The 27,911-nt window shown below is 39.5% G+C and overlaps 1 protein-coding gene across 5 annotated transcripts in view; it reads left to right on the plus strand.

Annotated features, from left to right (window-relative positions):
• Window positions 1-17,792, plus strand: part of phkb (phosphorylase kinase, beta) — a 108,936-nt gene extending 91,144 nt beyond the window's left edge. For 4 of the 5 annotated variants that reach the window (XM_046032173.1, XM_046032172.1, XM_046032174.1 and 1 more), the window contains 12 exons: window positions 584-674; window positions 4,097-4,155; window positions 4,562-4,724; window positions 6,060-6,141; window positions 6,310-6,367; window positions 11,245-11,335; window positions 12,522-12,727; window positions 13,416-13,550; window positions 13,861-13,990; window positions 15,239-15,346; window positions 15,714-15,857; window positions 16,243-17,792. In XM_046032173.1, coding sequence (XP_045888129.1) covers window positions 584-674; window positions 4,097-4,155; window positions 4,562-4,724; window positions 6,060-6,141; window positions 6,310-6,367; window positions 11,245-11,335; window positions 12,522-12,727; window positions 13,416-13,550; window positions 13,861-13,990; window positions 15,239-15,346; window positions 15,714-15,857; window positions 16,243-16,380 — 1,405 coding nt within the window. In that variant the 3' untranslated portion in view covers window positions 16,381-17,792. Of the gene's footprint in view, window positions 1-583; window positions 675-4,096; window positions 4,156-4,561; window positions 4,725-6,059; window positions 6,142-6,309; window positions 6,368-6,765; window positions 6,857-11,244; window positions 11,336-12,521; window positions 12,728-13,415; window positions 13,551-13,860; window positions 13,991-15,238; window positions 15,347-15,713; window positions 15,858-16,242 lie in introns of all 5 variants that reach the window. The other variant, XM_046032177.1, reaches the window with a different exon arrangement.
• Window positions 17,793-27,911: the final 10,119 nt, after the last annotated feature.

Below are 27,911 nucleotides of genomic sequence, written 5' to 3' on the forward strand. Positions count from 1 at the left end.
TAGCTTGCAACTAAATGTCTTGACAGTCACAATGTAGTTTAGTTCATTTTCCAGCATTTCTGTCTCCCTTCCTCTCTACCCCTCTTCCCTTCTATGTATACCATTTATCTTTATAGCAGGAAGGTGCAACTGTATTTGCTTGCTTGATTGGGTGATAATGTTTCTCATTTGTATCACTATAGCCTGGCTGTTGGGCTGATTACAGCAGTATTGACCATTATCCAGGAAGCCGTATGTTAAATGTGCTACAAATGCTTAAGCGGCCTCACTGCAGCATCTAGAGTGAGTCAATGGGCTCTCGTAGACGCAACTCAGTAGTCATTAGTTTTTGTATTGATCGGGATGATGACTTGTATAGAAGGCGACAGCAGACCGAATAAAGCAATGAGGGTCAGGGTGAAATGTGCCTGTCTATTCAGAAACTTTTCTGCTGTGATGATTTCTTACTGATGATATGTTTAATACATGTGCTCTGTTTGGAATATAATAGTTAACACAAATGTTTTGACTCAGAATTGAACAGATTCAAGCTACTGTGCACTGTATGAAACAAAATCTACCAAACTAACCTCTGCCTCAACAGGGGGAGCCGCTTCAACCCAGTCCTGGACATGCTGGCCTCATTCAAGAAAGGCATCATTGGGGGCGTCAAAGTTCATGTCGACAGACTTCAGGTTTGTGGATCTAACTGAAATACACTTTTTTCATTTAGTCATTCTTATTCACTCTTTATTAAAGGTTTTTCCTTCAGTTTTACTGATTTTATTTAAGATAATAAGAATACCTTAGCTACATGTCAGGGGATGAGTTTGTTCTCTTCAGTTGTGAACCTTCTCAGTTGGGACAGGTGTACTGAGGCACAAATATTGTAAGATTAAAGAGGTAATTTGTAGTTTTTCATTGAAATTAAATTTTTTCTGCCTTATTTTCAGTAGGCTCTAACCTCACTTAGAAATGAAGCACAGCTCATCCGACTACAGCGACAACACTGCAGATAACGACACGCTGTCCGCTAACACCATAAAACGACCGGCTCCCAACACAAATTCCACCAAAAACTGCGCATAAGGATAAAAACAACAATAAAGGTTTATGTGATGAAGCCCATCAGATCAAACAAGATTCAGATGATGTCGGGTGAAAACAGTCAGAAATCACACCAGAAAGGCTGGAGCTCGCCGGCGAATGCTGAGCAGTTGCCAGCTTGTGCACTGTATGAGCCGGGAACGTTTGTACAAACAGAGCCTGAACATGTCTGTGTGAAAAGCCACAGCTGGCATGATGGTGTTTCTGCGTTTATTGCAGGATTTCTGTATGAAAGCGGTTGTGTTTCAGATTATGCTCGCTCATGAGTTCAAGCGAGCATGCAATCTTAAAACCGCACCCCTAGTGGCCGCTGAAAACTACATATTGCCCCATTAACAGCTCAGGAAATCCTTTTGATTGGATTGTTAAGATTTTTCACAGCAAAAATATGTTTTATATATTTGGCCGTCAGAATTACACCCAGTGGTTTCTGCATGTGTCCATCATCTCAGTCAGTCATGCATTCACTAGTCAATCGTACATTTTATTGGGAGGACCAGGGGTGTTAGGTCTTGACATTGTCGCAATTCAAATCCATATAAGTGGACAACTGAATGAATGTTACAGTTACTGTTACTGCACTTTTGATTGTTGGCATAATGTGAATGGCTGTCGAGGCAAAATATGCTACCTGCTCACTCATGTAGGCTCAGCTACGACAGATATTACAGCCATCTCTGAAATAAACAGCTGCTAAATATTGTAAATGTTTCAATAAATTGTTTTGCAGGGCTTCATCTCTCTCTTCTGGAAAAACAAACGTTTCCCAGCCCTTAATCTGAAGTCCCTCCTTATTTCAATAGCAATGCCATTGTTAATCTGTGTTTTGACCTTGGTCTGTCAGATTCAATTTGTGAGGCAAACAGTTTTTGTTTGCATGGGAAAGGTGAAACTGAATTGAGCCTGGACGAGTTTAAAAAAGGAGATGGAAAGTAAGCTTTGTGTAGCTTGTTAAAAAATACATTGGAATGACTTTAGGGGAACACAACAAATAAAATGGTGAATTAATAGATTAGAGGTTGATCCCTCCAATATATCTTTCGGCCTGGTGAGAAGATTGCAGAGAAATCTGAATCGACACTCAGTGCCGACATACATTAATGAATCCATTTACATTACTGGCTGTTGTTACTGTGTTCGTGGCGTGATGGCATGAATGTCAGTGTGTCCTCAGTTTTCTTTGCAATGCCTCCTAAAAGCTTGCAAGCAGAGAAGAAAGGGTAACTTAAAATGAATCACATGTAAAAAACAAAGGATCACAAAAAACTTAAAGGAAAATTCATATTACTTCGTACTTAAGTTCAGCTTTTTACTTTGTAGTTTCATTTAGCTTGACCAGCACCATTGCTCTCCATGCCAGTGGAAGTGCCATGAAAACCACATTTCTTTAAAGCTGCTATAATCAATATTTTGATATTAACAATGGATCACATCACTATGTGTAATGTGAAAGGAGTTGCTCATAGTGACACAACCGAATGATCACCCGCATTCTAGCATTTTTTAACTCATTGTTTTGGTTTTAACACCAGCAAACCTTTGGTCCACTTTCATTGCTCATTTCCAGCAACAATAGGCAGCTCTTTTCAGTAACAAAAAAGCTGTTAAAACCCACTACCCATTACCTGCCCAGCACCACTGTTTCTGCCGGATGAGTAAATAAGCACCTGTTTGCAAACATGTTCCTCAAATCCTCAAGTTTTAGGTACTAGTCTGCTGTATTCCTTATTTTTTATTTTAGGGACACTATGGTTGCTATTAAATCTAAAAGAGACAATACTTTATAAAGGTACCCATTAAGCTGTTAAAACCCACTACCCATTACCTGCCCAGCACCACTGTTTCTGCCGGATGAGTAAATAAGCACCTGTTTGCAAACATGTTCCTCAAATCTAATTAAACAGTGATAAAATGTCTATGTTGTGCGTACAGCTTGTATTTGCTGTCCCTAAAGTGGTAAGAAATCAGTTAATGCAGGTTTAAACAAAGTAAAACTTGCACATCTTCAGACTGAATAAACAATAACACATCCTATTTATTAAGATTCGACAGCACTTGATTCATTGTAGCACTGTTCATCACGCATCCTTTATTTTGGTGGTTCCCTTGTTGAAGTCTGAAGACGCCGCTTCAACATAAGTTTTACTCATCGCTCACAGCAGTATTCATGAATTTACGATTAACCATAAACAGTTCACTGCAGATAATTCTTAGTTTTAATGGCAGACTGTGTTGGTTTAAGCTGCAGTTGAGCACAATTAATCCTAATGATGGCAAAAAGTGGGAAAATAAGGCCAAGGTAGAACTAAATTTATTTTCACATTGGTAACTTTAACCAGCTGCTTTGTCAAACTTATGACAGATATTCCAACCCCACCTTCTCTCCCAGTGTGTTTGTGGCGTTCAGTAGAGACTTCTTCATATGATCCTTTTTTTTTCACTTTAAAGTTCTTCCTTCCCTTCGCCTATTTGCTATTCACTTCACAGCTAACACCTTTGAAACACTTTCCCTCTTCATCATCTCATTGTTATGGGGAGCAGGCTTGCTCCTCTCCTACGCCTCTTAGTTTTGTTTTGGAGTTGACTTCAGTTAGAATGGCTAATATCACATTTAGACCACAGGAGCAATTGGTATTGAACTGCGGTCTTTACTCCTACACTGCTATGCTTTTAAAATACTCAAAACTTTTACTTTTACCACGTTAGACACTCGCTTGTAACTGCTCCCGTACACATTTGTAAAATTTGAAACTGTGAACTTAGTTCACACCTTACTACTCCATGTGTTAGTTGTTATGAACTGCATTATTCAAACACTTGTTTTGTTCACTGAATGAGGGATTTATACAGCTCTGCTTCCAAATCTCCTGTGTTTTCGTGCTCCTGAATGCGCCTTTAGAGTATGATTTCTTCATATTACTGTGGAATCTCTTGTATACTGCAGCCTACATTGATAGAATAATCACTTTGCAAATTTTTTAATGTGTCATTTTTCCCGTCAACCTTTTAGACCCTGATATCTGGAGCAGTGGTGGAGCAGTTGGACTTCCTGCGTGTGAACGAGGCAGAGTAAGAGCTTCCTCTAGTCTTTATGCTTGATTTGCCAGTGTCAGGTCAGTGCTTGTCTGTTGGCAGGACATTTCAAAAAGCTCAGTAAGGATTTTCATGATGCAGAGGACAGATAGAGCAACTTATTCCTGTTTCAAATCTGATATGTATACAATCTGATGATAATAATTTCATGAATGTTAAACTGCAGTATAACTTATGTAGAGACTTGATTTTAAATGTTTTCAGGACCAATAAATCATTGTAGCATAAAATGAATGAAATTCAACATTATTTTGTCTGTTGCTTCACATGTGAAATATTTCAAATTGGAAAAAATGGACAACAACTAAACATGGATCTACTGCCTACATACAAATAACACACAGTATAATTTTTCTGTGTATGCATGTGTGTGCTTCCATAGGATCCCAGAGTTTAAGAGCTTTGAGGAGCTGGAGCTGCCTAAGCACTCCAAGGTGAAGAGACAGATGAGTACACCCAACGTCTCAGACCTGGAGCAGCAGCCAGAGATCAGTGTGGAGGAGTGGCTGAACAGGCCCACTCCTGAGGTCATCCAGAAGTTCCATGTGAGTTGATTGGCATTACGGGAAAAGGGCCCACAAATACATATTGGGGTTAAGAACTGACAGTAAATGCAATTCTTTTTAACACGTTAGAAACATGGGAGTAAATTAGAGGAGCAAAAAACAGTGAGTAAGTAAATACACAAATCTTTTACAGCAGATCTATAGTATTCTTTAATCAGGCAGTATTATACTAATCAAATGGTAAAGGTAACCAAACAGAACTATCGTAGTTAGTATAAAGTAAAGAAGCAAAGGTTCCAACAACAACAAAGGTTGCAAGGAGTAACTATTGCTAATTGTAGCAGTAGTTCTCTCACTGCTAATGTATTACTTGCCACTTCCTTAACTAAATAGGGACTATAAAGACTGGCAGAAGCAGTAAGAAAGAATTAGGAAGAATTAGAAAGAATTACATCACGGAGACCTGGGTTAAATCTTGAGCAGTGTTCCCCCGGTTTGGCCATGCACTTACAATACATTACAATAAATGCACCGTTGGTAGTGTTTGCATGGGTAAGCTGGTGATGAATCAGTCAGAGTGACAGGTAGAAAAAAGTAGCGTCTGGCAAAACAGTGTGTATCAGAAGAGACTGTCTGCAGCCATCCCCGTGTAAACAGTGGGGATTAGAAGTGACAAGAACTGCATCCAAGGAAATTCTCCATTTTTTAACTGTAGAGAAAAACGGGAAAAATGCTTACAGCTAAGCGTGCTGCAGTCTTGCCAGAAGAAGTGAAAATTCTAAACTTAAGTCAGGTTTTACTCATATTAAACATTTGTTAACCATTTGAATGTGAAAGTAAAACATATAAGACCTTCATATTAACCAAACACATTCTTGTTAACACATTCCCTGGTTTCTTTTCGCTAGGGGTAAACAACTCAACTAATCCGCTTCCGACCGGTGCATCTGCCTTATTATTTGTGTGAAAGATGACCTCTATGCGCTCATTGTTCCCTCCTGTTGACTAATTAACGTACCCTCACTCTTGCAAAGGCTCACTTGACCACCTGTCTCCTGTTTCTTTATGACACCTTATAAATATGTTCACACATTTTTCCTTGAGCCCAAGTTTTAGGTACTAGTCTGCTGTATTCCTTATTTTTTATTTTAGGGACACTATGGTTGCTATTAAATCTAAAAGAGACAATACTTTATAAAGGTACCCATTATGGTTTTGGTATAACAATATTTTTTTTGATACAGCTTGCTAGTGCTTACTCTGAGGGGCTAATATTGCAGCTCTGTATAGAGTGTGCAATAAATGTATTTGTCTATGTGTTTGTATGCTTGACCAGGCTCATCTTGCCATTTTTCTCTGTGTGCCATTGTCCAGGAATGCGACTGCTTGGCCAGTCAGGCTCAGCTAGCAGCCATCCTTCTTAGGAGAGAAGGACCAGAATTCCTTGCCAAAGATGGTAAGCACTTACATCAAGCATCTTTTCATCATGCTTTTGAATGTGTAGTAACTGCCTTATTTGGCAGTTCTGATTTACAGAGATATGTACAATGTCATTTTGATATGACGGTATATGCCTTTATGATGTTTTCTTTATTTCTGACGACAAAAATATTTGTGATTCCAGAGAACCTGTTGGATGAACTGGAGAGAATCTATAGAAGAGCTGGAAGCAGAAAGCTTTGGTCTGATATTCACACACACACACACACACACACACACACACACACACACACACACACACACACACACACACACACACACACACACACTCTTATGGTGCATACACTGTTTGCAGCTGTCCAGTCTGTTATTTTATTTGCTGAGCTGACATTATCATTAGTCTAGATCTGATTTTCCTAATTACTTTTGTTGTTATGGAATTCAGATATAAAGTGGATTACTAAAAGTGTCAGATCTAAAAACATAAACTCTAAAGATGCATTCATGATGCCCCTTAAGATGGTGACATTCAGTACATGTAGTATTTTATAATGTTGACCACTGATGTTCTCAGTTATTAGTAGTATTTGTTTTGTTTTTTATGTTGACATAACTGTTATTTAATCTGGCTGAACTGTAGGCTGGCAGTGCGCCAAGCTGCTGCCATTATCAAGAAGTTTGCCAGCTCTATAGCTCCTCACATCACCACCATACTGGTGCATGGGAAACAGGTAATGTTCATGCAGAGATGGATTAAAGACTCTGCATGTTTACTCCCAGTTAGCTGGCTAGCTTGAGAGCTGTGTAAGCTTCAGCCAAACCTTTGTTGTGATTCCTCATAACCAGGGTGTCAACAGGGCTTTTTATGAGTAATAAAGAAGCACAGGCTATATTCAAGGATTGGATTAGTGACTCAGATATTTAAAAAAGTCAATATTTCTACTCCCTTATTAGTCATTATCTTATATTTCAAAAGTCAAGTGTGTAGTCTACGTCTCCTGGAAGGGCTAAATAAGATGATTCATTGTTCTGATACAAAAGGTTCCAGAACAATGTGTAAAATACATTTTGTGTATAAAAAACACAATGAAATCTTCAAAGGAAACAGTTGCTACTTAGTGAAAAACAGTCAATACTGACAATACTTAGCGTTATTCAAGCAACGTTTTGTTTCTATAGTTTTGCTATCAAATAAAAGTTAGAATGTAAATTCTCACACCCTGGTAACAGGCTAGTTTCTTAGCATCATGTTAAAACCATCATCATCACCAAGTTTGGCATAATAAGATGGCTAATAGTCATGAGGATGGCCCAGCCAGTTATGCTAAGCTAGGAGGCACCTTGACTCAGAAGCGTACAGGAGCTTGTAGTCAGTGTTTGCTTTCTCTCCATTAACCATGCTCTTATGTCCTACTGCAGCATCACCCACTGAAACAAGGTTGGCTGTATACTCCAAATGAAACTGAATTTGGCTATTGGATATGAAGTTGTAAATGCCTTTACACTCACTGTTACTCCAGGTCTGTTTCGTCAAGGGTATTGGAGTTTTCTGTGGGAGCTGACGTCACTTTCAAGTTCATCATAACAAGAAGTAACCATAAGTAGTATTAGAACTAGTGAAACTCAATGGAAGTAAACAGAAAGTCTAGCCTCAAATGATTGATGTAACCAATTTGGATTATGGTTGCTATTCACTTTTTCCATCTTAAAGCTGTAATCAAAGTTGACTGTCCTTCACATAGACTGTTAGCTCTACTTACATGTAGTCATCATAATTGCATTTTTAATCACCATACCGGTAATAACATTTGTTTTTCTGGCTAACAGCTAAGTGTTACTCAAACCAGTCTGCACAGACAGCACACAGACCTGTATTAGGTATTCCAGTTTCTTTTGAATTACCCAGCAAATATATATTCAGGTTTCTCACAGTATTATTTAAAGACCCAGTCATAAAAATAGTGTGCTCCATTTTTTGGAAAGTAGCAAACAATGTTAAGGTGGGGCCAAAGGCGGAGCGGGGGGTGGGGGGTGCAGTGGCTAATTGGCCTTAAGCCCCGAATGTTTACAACGTCTGGCTCCGGACTTTGGGTGGGGCATGCCATTCCAGAGAAATCCAATATCATGGTATAAAGTGAACAACGACACAGCAAATAATGTCACTAACGTTAGGTAAGTTGGGAGTTAGCAAGCTGTCGCTACAGTTGCTGCTGCGAAGCTATCCTGCAGAGAGGAAGAGACGATCCCAGAGCCAGCACAGCAGCTCCAGACAGCAAAACTCTCTTGCTACTATAGCTAACATCAAAACAATAGCATTTCTTGGCAAATTATAGAGTGTCGTGGTAGACCAACTAGCAGTAAATGCAGCAGTGCATCCCTGAGCACTGGGTCTCAAATTTTCAGCAAACCTGTTGTTGATTACGGCTAATGCTACATGTTTCTCTGTTGGTGATTCGGCAAAGGCCTGGTTAAAATTTTACATTGCCCGCACGGTTGGTCGGTTTCATTCTGCAGTCCATTGCAAGAAGCATGCCGAGGTGACCATTGTTTGCTAAAGCGGTTAGCCCACAATGGCCACACACAAGGCTAGTCAGTCTCAATTGCAATTCGGGATAAACCATCATGGGACATGTGATCATAATAATAGTAATAATAAAAGAACATGCATAAAAGATTAAATGTAACAGGAAACAATTTTCTGCCATAACAGCGAGTAAGCTGAATATTCGTTGGCAAGTCGTTTAACATTACCTGACATTCAGAGAGCGGCTGGAAAGGTGTTGTGTGGCTCATTCTGAGCCACTTTAATTGGAATTTCATACTCCAACTTTAGATTAAACATTTGCCTGGCAGGCCCTATCCCACGATTCCAGGCAAACAAAATATCTGCCTCTATTTGATCTGTGATCACAGAGCTGCTAAAATTCTTTTTTGTTTGTGGTATACTGCTGGCCTGACTCATGAAGAATTGATCAAATACTGTAGATGGTTGTCATAACTTCTCATGTGATCTTTTGTTCCCTTCTTTACTGGTCAGTGTTTTCTATGTCTATGATTTGATTTGAATTTGTGTTGGGTTGATTGACATGACAACTTTTATTATATGCTTTTCTATTGATGAATAAGATTTTAGCACAGATACATTTAATTAAGCCTGGGAGTAAATAAAAAAGCCTAGAGGCTGGTTTCCAACTTGCTGGGAAATGGCATCAATACTCAGTTTAATTTACTTTCTCATTTACCTAACATGGGTAGGAAGTGAAGCTTGAAATAGGTTCCCCAACAAAGCATCGGTGGATTGACACCACATCATGCCTTCTAAACATTAAGGCTTTGTTTCCTTTTTATTCATTGTGCTCAAGATGTGCTTTCGTATTTCCGCGGGTTTAAGCACTGGATAACACACACGCACCAAACTAGAGATGTTCTCAGCATATAATAAGAAGAGGTTGTGTTTCAGCTGATTGTTTTCATGACCCCATTAATGAAATAATTTTATTTGTTCACCGCTTCTGTGAGGATGGCTTCACCTCCATGTGCGTGTCTATAGCAACCCTGGCTGTGGGCTACCACGTGAAGATAACCACAGTTTGTGTGCTGCTTTTTCCTCATAGGATTCCTGCAGGCAAGAGGAGATAGTATGAAGGCTGCAGTGACTCTCAGGAATAATGAACTGAGAAATGAGTGAACATTAAAATATTTTAAGGGGAGACAAACTTTTATATATTATTACAATAGTAAATCTAATTCATTGATTTGGACTTGGATTAACAGATTTCTTGGCAAGGTTTCATTTAAAAATTGTTGGCGTCTTTGATTTTAAAAAGGACTTCTTTGTGGGGTTTCTTTTAAATTTCAATCTAATGTTTGGATGGTTTGCAAATGTGGGGGCGCTGAATTGCTATAATAAGAAAAGGAAGCAGCTAGCCATTATGCCTGTGGATAATTTCAGGCCTTTTTATCATGTTAATGAAACTTGTATGTATTTCTATTGATGCTAGTAGATGCGAGTAGTCAACACATTCTCACTCCCAACTCGGCACATATCGATGCTTGGTCAAGGCCCTTTTGGCATCGCTTTTGAATGTTGACTTTTCGTTTCACATGGGACACGAACCTCGGACTTCTGGTTCAAAGTCGGGTTCTGGCCCTCCATCCACCTCAACTACCTCCTTACTCAGTCTTGTCTTTTACCTTTATCGTAAAAAACTGACACTACGTCCCCCACTGCTTTGAACTATGATGCTAAAGGGATCCCTGTGCGTTACAAACTGACACCGATGGGTCTTGACCATGCGTCCATATGTGACGAGTTGGGCCACTGCACACCGTGTACATTCTCCACATATTCAATTGATTTAATTTGATTACAAATTGAACATCCCATACAGTATATATCAGTGGTCGGCAATGCCACTATCAAAGTAATCTGGCTGTGGGCCAAAGCTGGCCTGCCAGCAATAATATCTGGCCCGTGGCCAGATTACTTTGATAGTGGCAAAAAAAGTGGCGTGTTTAATTGAGAGCTTACTTTGAAAAGTTCTGAAGGAAATTCAAGAGTCTCTGGCTTGCTTGTTACACGTCTGAAAAAGCTGTTCGAAAACGTGACCTCGCGGATTCCCCTGTAATTTCCTCTGCCTGGAGATACTAGGGACACGAAAATAAGCGTCCAGAGGTTGATGTGGACCAATCGCCTGGAGGCACTCACTCCTGCACATGCTTAATTGTGATATGTTATACGATCTCTTCACAATCTTGTTGAAAAAGGAAGAACAAATTTTGCAGTAAGTGAGAATAGAACACAAAACCCTCCAAACACAAGTCCAGTGCACTACCAACTGAGCTAATCACACACCCAGCAAATACTGGAATATAAATGGTCAATTGACGATGTTCTGGCCCACCATCTAATGACTTGAAAGAAATTTGTCCCGATGACAGACTTATTTGCCGACCCCTGGTATACATGATCCCTACTGAAGCTTCAGTAAAGTTGAGGAATTCTATCATTAGCCTTGTAATAAAAATAAAAAACAGTAATGTAGTTTGTTAAAGTCCTAGCTGTTGGTTGTTATCTGTCATGATGTCAAGACTGTTCTTCTGTCTTTTCGCCCACTAGGTCTGTTGTCCGTCTTGCCGCCAGTCTCTTAACTAAGCTGGTGGACAGCCTTGCCCCCAGTATTACTAGTATTTTAGTACATGGCAAGCAGGTAAGTGGACATACAAACAGCAGGGCGTGAGTAGTTTACCATAACTATCCCTTTTTTTTAACAAATGATTTTGGGTTATGTTTTGAAAACTGGCATGTCGGGACAATGATTTTAATGTTCACTGATTTAAAAAAAAAAGAAAGATATTATAAGCTCCTCATGCTGTCATCCTATGGGCGTTACTTGCATGCTCATATTCCTCATCACAGCTCACCTCCATTGTGTGTATCTAAGCTGTAGCTGTAGCAAAGCTGCCAGTGTGACCAGCGTAGAATCCTAATATGCACCGTGTCCACGTGTCTAGACACACTCAATGTGCCGATTCATACATTGTGACCGGGGAATTTGTTTGATGCCACTAGCTCACGAAGGATGAGTTTCAGTGCATCATTTCCTGTCAAGTGTTACTCAGACTCAGAGATTAGCCTCCTCTTGAGGGTGTCAGTTATCTTGCCTCATTTTTACCCTTCTGAGCAGTTTTAGGCATTTCATTATGCTGAAGTAGCTCAAGGTGTGAATCTGCATATAGATTGCTTACTGGAAGGGATGCTCCTCTCAACATGATTGGAAAAGCTGATTTAAGATTTGATATGGCTGTGTTTCTCTGCTACAGAAACAGCTCAGTTGGAAAAAATGAGAGGCGCCACCCCATTTAAGTCAATTCTGACTCTAGTTTTGATTATATTTCTTGTCAGGATTAAAATTCAACAATGTAGTCCCTTTGAATTCAAAGTTGGTCAATTCCCAACTTAATTTCCAGCATCAGGCTATCCTTTGCTCAGAACCAGTTTAGATGTAAAGATGAATGATACATCTTCAAAGTGCTGGGTTTCATCAGTTGAAGGCAAGGATAAAAGTGTGCGCTCTCATCAGGAAGATTGGTGAGGTGTAATTTTTACGAGATGGCTTTCAGAAGAAACAAAATTCAAAAGAGGAATCTTGGGGTGTAGTTTTTTTCCGACTCGCTTTTATGTGACTCTCGGAGAGGAAGCCAATTTTGGAGTGATGGGACAAAGATACCTGGTCACAGACATGCACCTGCATAGGCACACATACTCAGAAAATCTTAGATATGTTATATACAACAATTCTCTACAATGCAGATAACTTTTTAACTGTACGTGGGTTCGGTGTATGGTCTTTCTCCCTGTGTGTGTCCATGTGTGCTAATGCCTATCGTTACCAGGTGACCCTGGGTATATTCGGGCAAGAGGAGGAGGTGATCTCCAACCCACTGTCGCCAGGTGTGATCCAAGGCATCATCTACAGCAAGTGCTCCCCTCACGGTGGAGAGCGGGAGGCTGTTCTTCAGCAGGAACTGGTCATCCATATTGGATGGATTATCTCCAACAACCCAGAGCTGTTCAGCGGCATGCTCAAGATCAGAGTCGGGTAGGACAAATTCAGGCTTAGGGTGGTGACAACGGTGCCCTAAAAATTCTTGTACATGTAGTCGAGCGAGATGGCCTTATGCAGTATGTACTCGTTGCTGCAATTCTCCTTCCCTGGTGTTCTGACCACACAACAAAACATGAATCAATAAAAAGGATCAGTTCAGGCTGCAGTTTGCCTTCAGTTTATTTTCTTATGTTATTCGGTTCAAACATCAGGAACTCCTAGCTGTCAAATATCTGTGTCAATACCAATGATACCTTATATTTCAGGTTGTTATTCTGTAGTTGGTTTTTGCTTCAAATAAACCGCAATGCTCTTGGAAGTGGATTTAGATTCAATTTATATGCAATAAAAGTACCATTTTAAGTTATCAAAACTCTGCCATCAGACAAACGAGTTATCTATTTTTATCTCGAGTGTTTGTTTTGGTTTCATTTTGGTCTTTGGTCTTCTTTTCTTTGACTGTAAATAAAATAGCCGTATTTAGCCATAAGCCAAAAGAAAGTTGCCCCTGAATAACTGAAAAAAAGGACACTATTTTAAACACGTTAATCCTCGTTCAAACCTTTTTATATACAGTCTATGGTTCAAACACAGTGACCACCTCCATGTTAGCTGTATGTGGTTCAGTTCTGTGGTGCATTAACTGTGTGTGTGTGTGTGTGTGTGTGCTGTGGATCTCCAGATGGATTGTCCAGGCCATGAAGCATGAGCTGAAGATCCGGGCAGGTGACATGCCACCCCAGGACATCTACCAACTCTCCCCCAGTGACATCAAGCAGCTCCTGCTGGATGTCCTGCAGCCACAAAACACTGGCAGGTACCATCCAAACACACACTCACACTGTCAAGAATATTATCCATGCTTTCTCATCCCTTTCAACTCACACATCTGCCTTTGAAAGACTCCGTATCTCCTTAGTTTTAAATTATTTTATCTTCGGTCTTGTCTACATCCATATCTTATTACGCAAGCTTTTTACGCAAACCAATTTCCCCATGGGAATTATTAAAGTTTTATCTTATCTCACCTTATCTGATACACATGGACTCATAGACAATTTCCTCTAGCACGAGTATCAACATTACCCAGTCTCGGTTCCACAGTTTTCCCCCTTGTTTTGCCTCAGGTCTTGGCTGAACAGGCGTCAGATCGATGGCTCTCTGAACAGGACTCCTCTGGGCTTTTATGATCGTGTGTGGCAGATCCTGGAAAGGACCCCCAACGGCATTATGGTGGCTGGGACTCACCTCCCACAGGTACCCGCCTCCTCTGACACTGCTTCAGAATAAATACTCTGAACAGTGCTGGTTAAATGTGACACTCTGCTATACAAACAGCTATGGGTTATAGAAACGTGTGTGGCTGTTGTTATTTTTTTCAATAGGCAAATGCCTTATAGACACAGACAGTGTCAGTGTTTTACTGAAAGAATACCTAACAAATTCTGATTAGGAGTGTTGCTCCCATTTATTGGTTGGTTCAAGCACTAGTGACAGTATACGCAAAAATACAGATGCACAAAAATCTGGCCATGGTTGCAGTATGGAACCTGTGCTGATGAACATAGATTTTTCTGAGTAATACAAAGTGCCTTATCAATTTAAAGGTGTCTACATTGAACAGTGAAATGTATTTGTTTGTCTTTGTCAAGTATTAGTATTTTATTGTGAAGGTCTAATTGAAATAGAACTGTTTTTTATTTGATCACGTCAATTGTCATGTTCTGACTCTTTCACGGAAGACATTTTGATTTGTCACAGGGGGAATGTCACAGGTGTAGATGAATAAATAATGATTCCATTTAGCTGCTTCAGTTTGGCTTGTTCATTCGTACATCTATTTCTCAATGGATTCTCTTAATGATAGCTATTATTTGAAAAGTGTGTATGACTTCACTGACAAATATAATCTCCAAGACATTAAGGTCTAGCACAATAATGATGATCAGAGTGAGCAGAGTGTCACACAGATTGTGACTTTATTGGCTATTCCCCAAAAATCCTGTTCACACTATATGGTACAGTGATATCACTTGGTTCATTTTTCAAATACACTAACAAATCGTCCAGTTTTATTTTAAAGTTAGAATCGTGTCTGTTGTCTGAGGGAGGTCACCACTGTCAGCAGCTGGCACTCTCAAAGCACTGTTTGTTAAAGTACTGGCAAGTGAGATTTGCCCAATACATAGGAACCAGATCCATTTCCATTCTAATATCTGCATCTCTAATAAAGAAATGAATTATTGCAAAAAAGAAATTTCACAACTTTTGTTTTCCTTTTTAGACATCTCTCATATTATGTAAGGAAAGATGGGAACAAACACTGACTTGTTTTACCAGCTACTGTAGGTACCAGGATAGACAGGCTGTAAGTGGAGAGGAGGAGGGAGATCCCACAACACTCTGCCTTGTTTGTGCTCACAGGGATGGAGTCAGATGATGACACTTCAATAAGGAACAAATAAGTAAAAAATAATAATAACATTTTTCTTACTGTCTCTGCAGCAACCTACACTGTCTGACATGACCATGTATGAGATGAACTTCTCCCTGCTCGTGGAGGACACGCTGAAGAAAATAGTTCTGCCTGAATACAGGCAAATTGTGGTAGAGGTAAAAAAGAAAAAAATACATTCTGCTAACACCACCGAAGTGCACAGATAGAGTAGAATCAGAATACATGTGTATGGATTTTTACTCAACATACCATTGACTTTCCTCTCTTTATTTTGGCATGAATCACAAATCTCTTTCTAAGCACTGAAGTCTGTTCAGATTAAAGCAAAGAGGATATTAAGTGACTCCAGTTCTAGCAATACGTCATTACTACGTTTGGGTTCAGATGCATTTTAACCTTCCTTCCTTTGTTCCTTCCTGCCTTCCTTTAAGATCAAGTCAGGTTTAGATCTTTAAAAAAAGAATACAGTCTACTCTGTTGCTGTGTTTAGTTTCTGACTTCTCATATCTCTACTGTGAGTAGTTGCTGATGGTGGTATCCATAGTGCTGGAGAGAAATCCAGAGCTGGAATTCAGCAATGACAAAGTGGATCTGGACAGCCTGGTGAAGGAAGCCTTTAAGGATTTCCAGAAGGATCGTAGCCGTTTTGAAGGCATGGAGAAACAGGTAGAGTGGCTTCCCTGCAGGTTGTCCCTACATTTTCTCATTTGAATGTGACAATTGTCTGCCAAATAATGATCTCATCGCTGTTCTAAACTGATGTGCTCCCAAACTTTAGGCTTCAGTTCCAGCCATACACTGATAATTTAACTAAAGAGTTAGCTCAAGGGTGTTAAAAACCCTTGGCCTATTAGTCATTAGTCAACAGCCATTGTCTAATTCAGTAGAGCTTTATTAAATTTGTGAGATATAATCCTAGTAGGATGTTTTTTACTCACAGCATGTCTTTCTAAATAACTTTTTTATTAGCACGTTTTTTGTTTTTTTTTTATTCTTGAGAACACATCTGTTAACATTTTCAAAGATGATTTTTCATTTTTGCCTCTTCCAGGATGACATGGAGGCATTCTACAACACATCGCCCGTGGGAAAGAGAAGCACCTCCAGCTACCTGACCAAGGCTGTTATGATCCAGTTGCTGCAAGGGGATGTCAAGCCCTGCAAGGATGACCCGTGCTCTGTTAGCTAGATTTACGACGCTTTGACCCCTAATCCGAGCCTGCTAGAGTGTAGTCATCAAATGGCCCGGCGAGGACTACTGAGTATCTATCACATGTATTCAGAAGGTAACCTCTAACCTCTCCAATCCTCCCTGCAGCAGAACTCTGCCTGCAAGTTACATTTTACCTGGACTTTTGCCTGAACAACAGTAGAAGCTGTAAGCAGAAGATTTAATTCCTGTAGATGAGCATGTTGGCAGTTAATTAGTAGGAGAAATCAGTATCACCAGGGCCTTGTTTCTTTTACCTCTACACATTGGTTTTGTGTTGAGTTCAGTCACCCAGCTGTGTTGTGCACTCAAATTAAGATTTTAATGGCGTTATTCATTGCCGTAGGTGGCTAGCTATGTCACCTAGCACCTAGCCACCCAACTACTGTACTATATTTCCCTTTCTCTAATAATGAGTATTTTCCTAAATTTCAAGCTAGTTCTTTCGTTTTTGATGTTGCTTCGAAATCCAATTTAAATGTTCTGTCAGGTATGCTACAAATAATGCCACAATGAACTCTTGCTAAATGAACAACAGTCTCAGATGTAACCGTTAAAGCTGTATCTCACCTGCAATAACCTAGAGCTGTTACATAGCAACTAGTCTGTAAAAGGTCATGTTACATCATGTGTTTGTTTCTCAAATGTGGTTCTCAGATTGGTGCTTTTGGCTCCCAGGTGCCTCAAAAACGGCATCCCGTATCACCAGAAATCAAAAGCTGTTAAGTCTGCCATCATTTCATACATGACCCATTAGTATAAATGTATGCATCTTCATGAAATTGCATCTTGGTGTGGTTAACCTCATGCAAGCTATCTATGGATCTTTGGCAATATGCAGTTTGAGAACCACTGAAGGTAAAATATTTGGATTTTATAGTGATTTCCACAGTACATTATTCAGCACATACACATACTGTACATGCCAGAGTTAGGTGTTTGTTGTACTGTATTGAGTTTCTCCTTCTGTGCATGCACAGTCTGCTGCATGACAATAGGTACTGTTTATCATAACCATCGTGACGGATTCTCTGAATGTTCAATGCTACAAAATAGTGTCTGAAAGGCCTGTTTTGGACAGCAGGTTTCTGCATGACAATGACTACTGCTCATCTGAAGTCCTGGGACTGAGGACCCTTTAGAAAAGGCTGTTTTGTTGAATGTGGGCAGGAGTAAAGACTGCTGTCATCCTTGGGTGGAAATGATAAAAGACTCACTTTGACTTATTTTAAAGCGTGCCTCTCTGAATATCATCACTGTGATAAATCCGCCCAACCTTGTCACTGTGTGTGTGTGCGTGTGTGTGTTTTGTTTACTGTTGTTGTTCAAAAGAAGTATTTTTAACTCAAAACTGTAGATTCAAAGAATAAAGTTATCATGGAAAGTATAAACATTTTCTTCTGTGTCACTTTATTATTGTTATAAACTCGATTTGTGAATGTGTAAATATGTGCAGCTGCTTCTGGAACATCTCCCCTTTTAGTCTATAGTCAAGATAAGATCAACTTTATTGTCCCCTAAGAGAAATCTTTTTCAGAGCAGATTGTTTATTTAGGAGCGATATGGAAGTAGGGATGAAGGACCGCTTATGGCGGTTACCTTTACATCGACTAGCTCTGTAGCATTTCCCTGAAGGTAATAGGTCATATTCCGAGTGCAGAATATGTGAAGGATTAACTTTCATGTCAACAAGCCTCTGAACAAGCAAATGAGGACGGACAGTGTCAAAAGCAGAACTGAAATCAGCAAATAAAACACGTTATGTTATGTGGATAACATTATATTATTTTATATGAATATGAAATACAGACAGAATTTCTTCACATGAAGCAAAAATCTCTTGTTCCTTGGCTAAAACTGCAGCAGAAATTGAGCGTGACTGCTACAGCCCTGAGGGGTGTGTTTGGCATTGTATTGAATCCTACCAGTTACACCCACTTATGTTGCCCGAACCCCTTATCAATCTGCATCTCGCCACTGAGGCTGTGTGTGCTGTCTACAACATTGACTAACTGACTGGCAGAGAGGTGGGTGAGAGCCAGAGGAGAAGATAAATGAGCTCTGCCTCACACTTAGCATATTCAAACCAACTTGCATGCTGGTGAGAGGAGATCTTGCCTGTCTTGTTGAATAAATCTCTTCTTCACCAAGAAAAATCCAAAACAAATTAGATTCTCTCAGCATTAATTTGAAACGGTTTTAAGTTGTTTTATATCATTTCTTTCATCAGTTTTCTTGCTGTGCACTTTGGAATATAAGAGAAAGGATCATGTTTTCATTTCCCTTTAAACAGAAGGGATCCTTAAAAGAGAACTCCACTTAATCCACTGTTAAAGGTAGGTTACTACTTACAAGGAGTACTACACATGAACAATATATTCTGTAGCTCTCAAGAAAACGGGCCCGATGATGTCATCAGGGAAGGAACAACAAAAAGATGCTATTAGTCAAATAATGGGCACACAATCCACAGTTTATGGAGCTCACCCCCTCCTAGGGACCAAAGGTCAGGATATTTCTTTTGCTGTTGCTTCGATTTTGACGATTATTTTTAAATCGCCCCATGGGGCTCGATGGGGGTTGAGTTAAATAATTGTATAAAAAGAATCAAAATCTATAATTAGATATTTAATTCCCCATCAATTCCCCATCTACAAAAAAAAAAAACACTAATTCAAGAACTTGGTGATATTTTCCCTGGTGCAGCATGGTTCTTCTGCTGACATTTGCATCCTGCAGTTTAGGAATTTATGCCTCAGCAGTCCACTGGGTTGCAGCAGAGATCAAGAAATGAAACTTAGGTGGTCTGGCTTTTATTAAAGATTTTTCTATTGTTTTTCTTTTTTAAATATAAATCACATAAATCAATAAATTACGTGGATTCATATCCATAACCTGTTGTGTCATTGTGTATAACCAGAACACCCACGCCCACCCATCCTTTATAGAGTATACTGTTCATAAATCAGTTAATGGATTAAAAGTGGTGACTGCACAAGCAAACAGTAGTTATTTTACACAGATCCTGTTCAACGGATGAATCATCTAAGAAATATTAATAGCTCAACTCAGAAAACAGGTCAGGTTTCACCTCCTCTTCACTTTGCTTTGTTATTTTCAGACCAAAGGGCACACAAGGTCAGTGGCTGTGTCTTGTCAGAAACAAACAGGTGGGAGCTGGCAAGAAGCCCTACTGTTTGGCTGAATGGAGAGGAACAAGGACGGACATTAGCAACCAACAGCAAGCGCAAAGATCAGGGCCTCAGTGGCCTTTAAATTAAGTCAAAATAGAGTCATTAAACTAATTGTTAGATTAGATTAGGGGCCATGCACATGTACAGAGGTGTGAGGTAAGATGACACAATTTACCTCCTTGAAACTAGTAAGTAGGATTGAAGTATTATGGTGATGGATAAATTAACTGTATATGGGAAAGCATCTCTCCACTCTTCATAATTTGTACTTTCTTTTCTTGTCTGACGAACATGTTACGTCATATGTACACACATCCCACAGCAATTACAACCATACATTCCCACGGAAGCTTGCTGTCAATGTAGAGATAACCGATCGCATAATCACAGAAGACACATTCATACGATGTGCTCTGATAGACTGTTGAACAGAGGAGGTTTCTCCCATGGCAGTGAGCACAGCCTTCCCTCATCTCTATCACACCTCCTGCTATAATACAGGACATCCCACGCTTCCACCCTCCCTCTGTGTTATCTGAGTTTAAGATGTGAGTTACTGCCAGACTGTAGATAAAATGCCATAATAGTGTGCTTAGTCTGCAGGCAGCCAGCCACTGGGGAAGAATACAGCCAATCCACACGTGGTCGCTTTATATCAGACATCAGTCATTGCTTTTTTTTTTTTTTAACGGTGTGGTTTGTCTTTCTGACAAATCCCTTTTGTTTGTTAATACACTTCTTTGCCATTCTAGTGGCAGGCCAACATTTGAATGTTGAACTTTGGTTTATAACAAAATACCTGCAAAACAGATCCCATCAGCTTCAGCTGTAGTTTGTGTTTAGTTCTAATTAGCAAATGTTAACATGCTAACATGCAAAGCTAAGATAGCGAAGGTGGTCGATTTAACCTGCTAAACATCCACGTTGTCATTGTGAGCATGTTAGCATTTAGCACAAAGCACAGCCGTGTCTAAATACAGCCTCACAGAGCTGCTAGTATTGCTGTAGAAACTTAGACTTATGTTAGGAAAGAGCTAGTTTGTCAGACCACATCCGAGGACAATGTTTCTAGCTTCAGCAGAGTGAAAAGTCTCTCCTGGCTGGCATTCTTAATGTCGATTACTAGACGGCCGCTCTACCTCCTGAGCTATGTCTCCCCAATGACAGAAATAGTTGTGGAAAGAATCAGAAAAAAAGAGAGAACTTGACTTTCAAACCCTGCTTGCTGTCTCACTTCTGCGCTACATCAATCCCTGTGCCACTTAATGCCAACATCAGAAAATGGAGGGAAGAGGTTTCTGCAGCTGTTTGACCATTCAACATGCAGTTCTGCTGAAGCATACCATCCTCTTTAGTCTTGTTTTGAGCTGTACTGTGCTCTTCTGTCCTCTGTTGTCACAAGAATATTGGAACGTTCGCATAGCCTTGAACTTTGGCCTCCGTAATATTGGTTATTTATGAAACATTTCTATCCCAGTTGCAGTAATTTAAAATGACTCTAAATTCCTAAAATGTCGGTGCAAATTCAGTTACCACAGCAGCCAAAGATGACATTGTTTTAATATATGCAAATAAGGAGCAGATTGTCTTTTGAAGGGCAGCATGACAGCAGTGCATTGTGGTTCTCTGAAACAATTTGCTTGTGTTATGATACACTGGTGCTGCTGTGGCCCCATAACTCAGCATCTGTCATCAAGAGAGCCAAGGTGACACACATCTATCAACTTCTCATATTAGAGATGGCAGAAAGCCCAGACACTACATACAGAGACCTTGACTAGTGAGCCATATTGTCTTTGTCTTTAATCATGGCTAAACTAATGTAAAACATGATACAAAAAAGTAGTTCACTTTGTAGAGCTACACACGGCTGTTAAAGACTGATTTCAACATCAGTACATTAAATTAGCTCAAAACAGTTATGGCAGTGCAAAGCTACTGGCTCTATTGAGCCCTGTAATTTTAATCAGTTGACGTATTACTGAGGCATGAATGGAATATTCAGATATCACGGCAGCATGGGATAAATATAAAGTACGTGATGATGACCTGTGTATCACCTAGTTCAGCTAATGCTTAAAAACAGTGAGTGGTTTAATGGTGTTTAAAAAGATTGTTGTAGGAGCTATAACTTTAAAGGTCCATAACACGTGTTGTCCTCACATATTTTGAGAGGCACGGATGTAGAAATTTACAGTACAGTAATGGGTCCTTGTGAGCGTGTAACATGCGACCAAATGTGAGTGAAATTAAATAAAATTTGCTCTGTGGAAGCATCATGCCCAATACAAACACTCTTGTGTTTTTGCTTAATTACTGACCAAAAATAAAGCAGAAGTGTCTCAAATGCACAATTTCCAATAATTTCCAACATGGAGGTGAAGATAAAACTACACTACACAAATGAGAGCTTATCCTTATACATTTAATTTTCTTTCATAAAAACACAAACAGCTCATCCTATTGATTGTCTCTCCACTGTTACGTCAAGCCTGAATGTCAATTTTAATTTTCTCACATAAAAACACAAACAGCTCCTATTGATTGTCTCTCCACAGTTACGTCAAGCCTGACTGTCACTTTAAGCAGCTCACCTTTGACTTTTGGATATTTTGTGCATAGTAATAGTATATGCATACCTCCTTATTAGATTAGATTAGATTAGATTCAAGTTTATTGTCATTATGCAGAATTGTGGGTACCGAGCTAATGAAATGCAGTTAGCATCTGACCAGAAGAAGAAGGAGAAGTCTGTACAAAATGTCATGGCACTTCATCCAGTAGTTGTTGAGATATTTCTGGGCCAAAGTGGTCGACCAACCAATCAATCATGCAGTGGTGTGTGTGAGTGCAAAAAGTGCAGTAAGAAATAATGTATGGGTAATATTGTTTTTCCCCTAGGTTTTTCTAGATAAAAGTATACCTATATTTCTGAGTTTTGTTTGTAGTGAAAGAAACCGTTTCATTTAGATATCTGTTTTGGATTGTTTGATTGAGGCCTTTATAACAAAGAAATTATGTTGAACAAATCTTGAATCAAGAATTATTATTATTATTATTATATTAATATTATTATATATTTTCCCCTTAGTTAGATCTTACATTTTGTTACATGTCTCCAAAATAAAGGATTCCATCTTGGTATAGAGAGCCTAAGTCCCTCCCCTTCCAGTGGACCACCATGGAACCTTAGTTTGGAAAAAAATATGTACGGTAGTCAATGGCAAGAGACAACCATTTTTTTGATCCTGTTTGAATTGTGCTCTGAGATACATATGATGATGGTCAATTTAAAATATACATTTTGATGTAAAACTGTGTAAGTATAAGACTGTGAAAATACATTATTACAAAGACCACAAACCCAAAAGTGGCGTATGTCACGTGGTAACTTTTTCTCTCAATGACTGAAGCTAACGTTACTAGAGCTAACGTCAAAGAACTTGTGTAGATGATGTGATAAAAGGACTGAGAGTCATTCGATTAAACACATCAGGTGAGATATATTTCTGCATGGAACAAAGATAAGTTACCTAGCTAGCAGCAACCAATCAATGAACGTTAGCTTTACCGCGTTAACATGTTGGTGATGTATATTGTGTGAGACGAGAGATGAAGTCGATTTTCATACAAAAAGGACATGTAACTTTAGTGTTTTAAGACAAACTGAAACTTTCTTGACGGACAAAATTATCTTTTAAATTGACAAACATCATATGTGTAATTCAGGGCACAATTCAAACAGGATCAAAAAATAAGTTGTCTCTCGCCATTGACTATCGTATATATTTTTTCTGAAGTAAGTTCCCTTGGGCCTGAAGCGGAAGCGAGTGACTTAGGCTTTCTATTGGAATCATCTTCCACTTTGAAAAGACATTTTGACTAAAAATACCCTTAAACAAGCTCTCTATATAACATTTGTGTGTGTCTAGTGTGTATGTGTGTGTGTGTGTGTGGGCGCAGTTGTGATTGCTGAATGTAAAGGGGAGTGTGTGAGATTAACGACAGGGTGAACAGATCCTCCCTGTCTCCCCTGTCTGTCTGTCTGTGTCTGGAAGGAGGCAACTGTAGGCAGATGCAGGTGAGATTAATATGATGATCTCAGCACCACCTTTTAGTCTGGACACTTCCCAGACAAATGTTGCCTTTCCTGGGGAAATGTCATCCTCTCCACCACCCCCGGCTGGATCCAAGTGAGGGATAATGCTTTCTGCACATTGACTGAGGATGACAGGAGGAGGTGAGGAAGGGAGGTGAGGAAGAAAGGTGGAGAAAGATAGGAAGAGGACATGGAAGATGATATGGAGAAGGAGGAAAAGGGGGAAATATAAGAGAGCGATGCAGATGTGCAGTATGACAGAAGGATGATGCAGGCATTTAAAAGAGTGGGAACAGGAAATGGGAAAAGAAGGAGGAGGAATATGTGAAGGACATTCATGTCCAACCTCCCGCGGTGTCCGTATCTTAGCAGCAGCAGTGGGTCCTGAAAACGATGGGAAATCTGCAAGGAGACTGGGGGATATACCACAGCCCCTGACCCTGTCAGAGAGAAACCCCTCATAGCAGGAGGTTGACAGAGAGGAAAATTGAGTGTGGGACAAGAGTGAATTCAAGCCAGACAGAAGCCTGGAAAGAAACCTGGCTCCTTTCTGAGTCAGGGAGGATGTGGTTAACTCACGGAAAACCTACATTAAATTTTACGATGAAGAGAAGCAAAGTAAAATAAACCCCGAGACATGTAGGAGGAACTTAATTTTATAGGCTTTTTTTAATGCTAAACTACTATCATAGCAGAATGCAACAGAAACATACTATATGCTATTGCTTGTTTGGAGGATTACTTAATTGGCCAATTTTGCACAAAATTACTTTATCTTTTCTGTATTCCTAAAAATCCAATTACACGGACAGTTCATGTCTTCTGAAAGATTTACAGTAGGTGTAATGCATCTGAAACTGTTCAGGTCTCAGTGCTGTGCTTGAGAGGCTTTTGGCAGTGATAGGAGGCACCATTAAAGTAATTATAGCCAAGCTCACAGCTGCAAATATCAACCTATTATTTGCGTTCTGTACCTCTGTCCAAACCTCCTTTTTCACACTTATGTCAGTTTTTTTTGCTTTACTTTTTAACATACAACCTTCATATACAATGCAAATTGTAAACACACAAACCTAAACATAGACTTTGCCTTTGCTTTGTTCTATGTGCATGCTATATATGCTATTATCTGCTACAAAACCTATAGAGCAGCTTTTTTACTTGCTGTGGTAAACAGCTGAAAAAGGACAGCTGAACTTCCACCTTTTCCAGAGGTAAAATAGCTGAACTTGCCCTCTGACCTACACATACAGTATGCCTTCTGAGGAATAGCTGGAGAAAACGAGGTTAAAGTCCAAGTCTTGTACATGGCAAAAACTCTGTTAAAATGTAGTTTTTTTTTCTCTCAAAAGATGTGAATCATTTTTACCAGAGATGGACATAATTCCATAATCCGTTTTTTTCAGCAGAGTCTGGAGTGCCCTGCAGGCAGGGTCCAGTTTAGTGTGCACACAGTGTGAGTGGTGCGGAAACAAGGGACCCTGCACCTCTGCCCCTGCACTGAGTCTACCCTATAAATCAGTTTTGCCCTGGAGCAGGACAGGCTGTCTGCTGAGCTATCTGTCTTCCACAACACCCACCAGGAGGACGACGTGCTGCTTCAAAGGGCGTCACATCTGCTGGTGTCATGTTGGTGCTTGACCAACACTGTCAGCTGATCATAGCTCTTCTACATTCACTTCCCTTCTTATCATCTTTATCTCTGCCTGACAGTTCATCAGTTTGGACCTGACTGACTATCTTCTGCTTCTGCTTCACTGTCTGGCTCCTTCTGTACCCTACATATTTATGTTTAAGATGAGATATCGTAACATTTTACTGATACCTGTGGGGAGTAAAGCAGTGGCAAATGTAACAGCAGGGAAAAAGCAAAGAAGTGATAGGAAGACCTAAATTTAATCGAAGGCTGGGGTGTACAATAAAATGCTATGCAATACAACAGCCATGTCATAAATACTACTTTGTTGACCATATTATATGCGTATATGCATATTTGCACATTTGAACATTTGACTAAAGAAATTAGGTTTATGCACACCATCTTTTCCGAGAGAAAATCTTTTGCCTTTTATTATTCTCTCACACACAGACATCAGAGCACATGAATATTTACTGGCACTAAGGCTCTTGGGTTTAAAATGTTCTCACTGCACTTAAATCTAGATGTAAATGAACCGCTCATGTGCGTGCTTTTCTGCAGCTGACCTGACCTCTGATACTGCCAGTGAAGCCTGTAAAAAACATCTAAGTGATCAATAAAGTACCACATATCCATCTTTTTGCATTTATCAGCTTTACCACCTATCAGTACCAAAGCAGACCACAAGATGGGGATAGACAGCAACAAATTAAACAGTCATAGACAGATTGCCTGTACTAGTTCATAGCTTGGAGGATTGTATGCTGATAAAGCTGAGTTAAATGTGAATATGGTTGCTGTAGTTCTATGCCAATAAACGTGTACGCAAACAGTCAAAGCTCAAGTGTATCACTTCTAAGTAATGACCTCACATGAACGTGAACACAAACTGAGCATCACATTTCCTACAGATCCCTGCTAAGGACCTGCACTAGCTTTATAAGATAATCTTTATTTTCTGACTAGAAATAATCATTTGAAAAATGTACCTCTTCTTGTGTAATGACATTTTTCCTGCCATATTTTAAACTTCTTTTTTGTGATGCTTGAACACTTTGTTCACACTTTGGGAAAAAAGGGTGGTCTCTTCATCTCAGGCAAGCCGGTGGTGTACCCCAGGGCTCAGTCCTAGGCCTCCTACTATTTAGTTTTTAAACGCAACTAAATCTTATCGTGCTCAATTATGGAATTATTAGTTTCCATTATTATGCAGACGATACCCAATTGTCAGATTAATGATATATTATATATTATAATATAATATAAACTGCAACCCTGGCATTAGCATATAGATGGCCAATAACTTCCTACATCTAAATCATCAAGACCAAAAGAGTAAGCCAAATCAAGACCAAAATTACAGAAGTCGAGACAAATGAAAGATTCTTTCATTAAACACTTTGTTTCAGAACAAAATAAATTTGTTATTTGTATAGCAATTCTTCTATCATCAACAATGCTGCAAAACTAACTGATGCATCAATCACATCCTCATAGTCACTTCAACTGTAGTAATCCTGTCCTCTCTGGCTGGGAAACTATAAATGCTCCACAATTTGTGCATCATACTGCTGCAAGGAGATTACTAGGACTGGGAAGAGTGCACATGCAGTTTTCAAAACTCAAAATTTCTTCAATATAAAACATCTAACATGGGTAAACTACACACTCCTGATTCTGGTCATCAGTGTGTCAATGAACAGGCCTCGGCAGCTTGAGATGCTCACAGCTTTTTAATTTGTCTGCACATACTCTTTCCTCCGGTGACACTGTTCTCTTTCTAATCTGTTGTTTAATTAGTGAGACACCAAATCCCCCAAGTGTGTGTGTATGTGTGTGTGTGTGTGTTTGTGTGAGTTTTCTTGTCCGTGTGTGGGCACTGTGGCCTTTATTGTGGACAGACAAATGGCAAGCAGTGGATTATGGGTGATGACTAAGAATTAATAGCTGTGGTCTGTAAATGTTTCTTAGAGGCCCTTCTGCACCATCTCTCACATGCGATACCTTATGGGAGGGGCAGTCCCCATACTGCAAGTTAAGTTAACACACTGCAGGGTAACGTTAGCTGCTCTGTCTGGCTCCTTAATGAATTTGAAAACTGAACCTGAACGCTGATGTTCGCCAGTGACATTAGTTAGTTCTTATTATACAATCATTTTCTTATATGATGTTAAAAGTGAAACATACTGTTTGCAAAAACAAACTAAAAACACAAATTTTCTGTGTCCACTAAGCAGCTAAACAGTGTTAAGTTGGTATGAAATATGTTGCATTTTTGGAGAGGATGCAGACCTTTTGTCTGGGACATACAGTACATAGCCTCACTCTTATGTATAGAGCTATCAAGTGCTGTTAAGTTTTTAGAAGGAGTTAGCTGGAAACATTTAAAAATCACATAGATATGGCCTTTTTTAAACATCTTCTGGAGCTAATGTTAGCTAAATTGGATACCCAGCTAAATCTGATAACATCTGCCAGCAAATTGATAGTTGTCAGCTTGGAATGGGATGCCTGCTTTTATCCATCTCTGTCTGAAATCAAGGACCCACTGTTTCAAAACTAGAATTTCGAAGGCATA

The sequence above is a fragment of the Micropterus dolomieu genome, linkage group LG20 (assembly GCF_021292245.1).
Source record: "Micropterus dolomieu isolate WLL.071019.BEF.003 ecotype Adirondacks linkage group LG20, ASM2129224v1, whole genome shotgun sequence".
Lineage (NCBI taxonomy): Eukaryota > Metazoa > Chordata > Actinopteri > Centrarchiformes > Centrarchidae > Micropterus > Micropterus dolomieu.